The sequence below is a fragment of the Equus caballus genome, chromosome 7, assembly GCF_041296265.1.
Source record: "Equus caballus isolate H_3958 breed thoroughbred chromosome 7, TB-T2T, whole genome shotgun sequence".
Lineage (NCBI taxonomy): Eukaryota > Metazoa > Chordata > Mammalia > Perissodactyla > Equidae > Equus > Equus caballus.
Window position 1 is genome coordinate 111295 of NC_091690.1, and position 4885 is coordinate 116179.

At 70.6% G+C, this 4885-nt stretch overlaps 1 protein-coding gene across 1 annotated transcript; it reads right to left on the bottom strand.

Moving 5' to 3' along the window:
* Window positions 1-2356: 2356 nt before the first annotated feature.
* On the bottom strand, window positions 2357-4681 carry C2CD4C (C2 calcium dependent domain containing 4C). The gene is made up of 2 exons (XM_023644240.2): window positions 4446-4681; window positions 2357-3788 (listed from the first exon to the last, which is right to left on the bottom strand). Exons 1-2 carry the CDS (start codon window positions 4546-4548, stop codon window positions 2497-2499), a joined length of 1395 nt encoding a protein of 464 aa, XP_023500008.1. The 5' UTR covers window positions 4549-4681; the 3' UTR covers window positions 2357-2496.
* Between the last annotated feature and the right edge of the window lie 204 nt (window positions 4682-4885).

The window sequence follows — 4885 nt, forward strand, 5'->3', positions numbered from 1 at the left end:
CTAATTCCAGTCTCTGGGCCTCGGTTTCCCCACTTCTCAGGTGGAACCAGGCCTGGAGTTAGTGGGGCTCACGTTGGCTCGAGCTCCCATGGGCCGAGACGTCCTGTGCCACCCAGACCTGCTCCCGTGCTCATGATGCCCCAGCTTTCCGTGATGGGGGCCCTGTCGTCCCAGACCCCCAGCTCGCAGACCCCACTTCCCATCACGCTTCCCCCACATCAGCCTTCCACTGAGCAGGAAGCAGGAGGGGGAGGGCAGGGGAACCCCCAGCCCCCACAGCCAGCGCCCAGGTCCCCAGCAGCCCTGCAGGAGCCCAGAGATGGGCTCAGGCCCTGGCCCTCCATTCATTCGCCCCCCGGGTCAAGTGCCTCCTGGGTGCCCAGAGCGGCTGGAGCTGGGGTCACCGTGGACCAAGGCAAACGCATCCCAGACCTGGTGCTGGAGATGGACACGACCCCAGAGGGCACGTGAACTTGGATGTGGGACACAGAGCAAGGCCCGGCCAAGGAGTGGGAAGGCTTCCTGGAGGTGGTGCCATCTCAGCTGAAGCCTGAAGGTGGAGCAGCTGGGGGTGGGGGGCGTTCCAGGCAGAGGGACCAGCCTGTGTGAAGGCGCAGATGGGACAGTCTGAAGTCCAGGCCACCCTGGTCCCAGGGTCTCCAAGTCGTGCGACAAGGGCAGGACGGAGGTCCCAACACCTGTTATCTGATTCCTGTCTGACCGGGTGGCCTGGGCAGACCAGAGAAGGACGAGGGGCAGGTGGGGGCATCCCCACCTGGCAGCTGACAGCGTCTGAGGGGGTCCCGGTCAGTGATGGCACCACACATCTGGTCTTTGTCCCCAAGTGGACAGAGCCCGAAGGGGCAGACCCTGGTGTCTACCCCTCTGGTGGCCACAAAGAGGGTGTGGGTTCAAGGCCAGGCTCCCGTCGGCCAGGCCGCCCTGGCAGGTGACTGAACCGCTGTCCCCATCCGAGGGACGGGACGTGAGTGGCCTCTGCCCTGCGGGTGTGACGCGGACGGAGGGTGAGGACAGGACCCCCACACGGACCAGCTGAACAACCTCAGCTGCGGTCACAGCACGGCCTGGGGTCCCCGGCAGCCCCCACAAGTGGGAGAGACCACGGCCGAGAGGGTCAAGGGGCTTCCCCGATTGCTCGATGGACCGAGGGCTGCCATCCTCGCTGGAATTCACAGCAGAATTCCTGTTGTTATTAAACAGCCGAGCGAGCAGCTCTCCACCCCCGCATCCTCAGAACACCTTTATTGCACTAAGAACAACATTTATAAACAGACACGCTTGGGGGAGGGCCTCTTCAAGGTTTACCTACAGTCAGGTCAGAACACAGATACCAGACAGCGCAGGGGCTGTGAAATGCGGGCCCGGGGAGAGCCGGGCAGGGATGGGGGGCCAGCTCCAGGCATCGGATGAACTCATGCAGGGCCCTGCGTCCGCCTCCACCCACGAGGCTGGCCCTGGGTGGTCCCCAGGCTGCAGAGTGAGGGGGGACGATGAGCAGGGACGGACCCCCAGGGCCCCCACGGACTGCCCTGGTCCCTCGGTGCTCAGCAGGCAGCCCGAGAGAGGCAAAGGGGCAGAGCCCGCCTGGTCCGTCTCGATGAGCTGGAAAACCGCCACGGAGACCGTTCCAGGACCCACACGAGACACAACAATTAGCAGCATGAAAAGCCACAACCAGGGTCCCCCAGCGGCTCCTGTGTCCCGCCCACCCTGACCGAGACCTATTTACACACGTGGAGTGAGAGCCACGGCTGCCGGTGACTGGGCCTCCCTCCCCAGCGGCCCCCAGCGCGGAGGGACGGGAGGAATGGGCCACGGGCTGGGGCTGCTCTCTGGGCCCCTTCTGAGCAACACCCCCCAGGGGAGGGGGCTCCCGACGCCCAGCAGGGCCCCAGGGCCCCCAGCAGGCGCGGGTGGACTGGCCAGGCGGGTCTGCACCTGAACAGCAAGCGGAGAAGGCGCAGGAGGAAAACGCCGAGGGGAGGTCATGCGGCTCCTGGGGACAAGAGAGGAGCTCGGGGACGTCCTCCATGGCTGCCTCCCGCCCCGCCCTCTTCCACCAGGAGCCTGGAGGACCGAGGGCTGCCCAGGCACAACCTAGCCAGAGGAGGTGCCCCCTGCAGCCCCCTGGGCGCCGTTGGCAGAACCAGGCCTGGCACTGCCCTCGGGGGCACCTGGCGGGCCTGGGGGCGGAGGACGCTCGTCCACAGAGGAGATTTGGATCGGCTCGGGCTGGCCACCTCCTAGGACAGGTCCCAGGACTCTGACAAGGTGAGGTGGCATCCGGGGGCCTGGGATTCGGGGCACGGGGGACGCTCGGCCCTGCAAAGTGGCCCCTTCTCTTCCTTCTCAGAAGTTAATCCATGAAACATCGCAGCCCGCTTGCTCGTCGTCGGCAACCCAGGACCCCGGCCGCCTTCAGCATCAGGACCGGCCGCCTCCCGCCCAGGCCCCAGGGTGGGGGGCGGGGGGCTTTCACAAGAAGGGGAGCAGCGCCGTCAGGGGCAGCTCCTTCTCCCCCAGCAGGGTGTCTCGCTTGAGGCTGCTGCCCTTGTTGACCACCTTGATCCTCAGGGCCAGCTTGCGCACGCTGGCGGGCCCCAGGCCGTCGAAGAAGAAGTCCTCGTTGAAGACGGGGTGCCGGCTGTTCTTGACGATGGTGCTGCGCTGCCGCTGCAGCTTCCCGGGCACCAGGCACAGGCCCACGCAGCAGTGGATGCCGCGCGCGTCGCCCAGCCCGTCGTAGAGGCCCTCGGCCGCCAGCAGCCGCACCCGCAGCCGGGCCTGGGCCGCCTCGTACTCCGCCAGCAGCCGCACGCTGCCCCGCAGCCCCATCCGCACCGTGTGCTCCGCGCGCGGCGCCGGGCTGGGCTCGGGGCCGGGCTCCGCGGCGGCCCTGCGGGTCGGCCGACGCCGGGCCCCGGGGCTGGTGTCCGGCGTGCTGTCGTCGGCCGACAGGGAGCCGTGGCGGCCCACCGAGTGCGTGAGCTGGCTCACCTTGGCCTGGCTGTCCTGGGCGAAACCTTTGAGCAGCGACACGGAGCGCGAGAGCAGGGGCGACCCGAAGGGGGAGGACTCTGCCGAGGACCCCGTGTCGCTCTCCCCTCCGCTGAGGCAGCGGCTGGGGCTCATGAGGGCCCCCCCGGCCTCCCGAGCGCCCCCGTCGCCCCCGTCGGCCTTGGCGCCCCCCCGACGGCGCGCAGCGCCCGGGGAGCCCACCTGGGCCAGCGCCCCGTGCTCGCTGTGGAACAGAGACTCCTTGCGCCGCGTGTGGGGGCTCTCGGCCAGCGTGGCGAAGCCGTAGGACGTCTGTGCCTTGGGCACCGAGGGCAGGGACATGGCGCCCTGGGCCTGGGGGTCGGCGTTGGTGGCGGCCTCCTCCGCCGGCCAGTCCTCGGCGCTCTCCACCTGGATCACGTGCCGCGTGGCCGCCTTGAGCAGGCTCCGGCTCTCGGCCGCCAGGCGCGCGGGCAGCCGCGGGCTCCGGGGGGCGCGGCGGGGCGCGGGCGCGGCCGGACTCTGCTCCGCGGCCGCCGGGCCCGGCTCAGCCTGCGCCTCGGGCTCCGCGGGGCCGGCGGGCAGCTTCGGGGGGATGAAGAAGTCGGGGATCTTGTCGGGCGTGAGCACGTTGCTGTACAGGGGCCCCCGGGAGGCCCTGTCGCCCCCCTCGGCCCCCGCCAGGCCGTCTTCCCCGGATCCCCGGAGCCGCTCCAAGAACCACATGTTGGTTTTCTTCATCGGGGCGCAGGCGGGAGGCCAGGAGGGGTCTGCGGGGCCCGCGGAGAGAAGCGGGGTCAGGACTGCAGGCCCCCACGCGCCGGTGCGGGAAGAGGGGCTCCCGCACGCAGCGGGGGGGGGCTGCGGGACACGGCCTGGCCGCAGGGGCACTCCGGAGTGTCGTCGGCGCTGCGGCGCAGGACGGGGTGGGGGGGCTCTCCCCCTCCCGTCTCCTCCCCTCCCTCCTGCCCCCCCAGCCCCTCCCGTCCCCTCCCCTCCCTTCCCCGGAGGGACCCGCTCAACTTCCCAGCGCCGACGCGGAGCCCAGGGGGGTGGGAGCGGAGCCCCGACTCCTAGGAAGCTCCTGGGGGACAGCGGCCCCTCTGCCCCCACCCGCGTCTCGAGGACCCCAATGCGCTTTCTCAAGGGTCGCGCTCAGTCCGCAGGGAAGACCACCAGGGCGCCAGGGGACCCCGGCTGTGCCAGCCCCGCTCCCCCCCAGCTCCCATCCACCTGTGGCTTCCCGCCCGGCTTAGGGTCCGGGCATCCGGTGGGTGGGGGGAGGGAGGGAGGCGAGTGGGGGACCCCCCCCCGCGCGGGAGCCGACCCTCCCTCCTCCCCCCTCCCCCGCCCCCCGCCCCCCCGACTCAGCCTGGGTGGGGGTGGGGTCCCAGCGGCCCCCGCGGACCTGGGGGCCCTGAACGCACCTGTCCGGGTGGTGGCCGGAGCTGGGCGCGTCCCGCGGACACTCAGGGTCTGGGCGCCGAGGCCGGGGCCGCGTCCACACGGCGGCGCCGCGCAGTCGCTCATTCACCGGCGGGAAGCCGCCCCGCGCCGCCGTATTCCTCCGAGTAGGGCCGCGCGCGCGCTCCGCCGGACACACGCGCTGGTGGGAGGGGTGCAGGTGGTCCCTCGCGGCCACCCCAGCGTCGTGCCTGCGGACCCGCGGAGTCGGGGACCCCAGAAACCCCAAGCCCCTGCCTCAGTTCGGGGGGTGGGCACAGACCCGCACCTGCTGGGGCCGTTTCTCCGTTGAGCAGCTTCCCGCATTACTAAGACGAGTAAAATGACAGCAGCAACAACAACGCAGCTGAATTTATTACTGAGCGCTTCCGCGGTGCAGCTCTTAACGTCCCGCCGCCCCCCC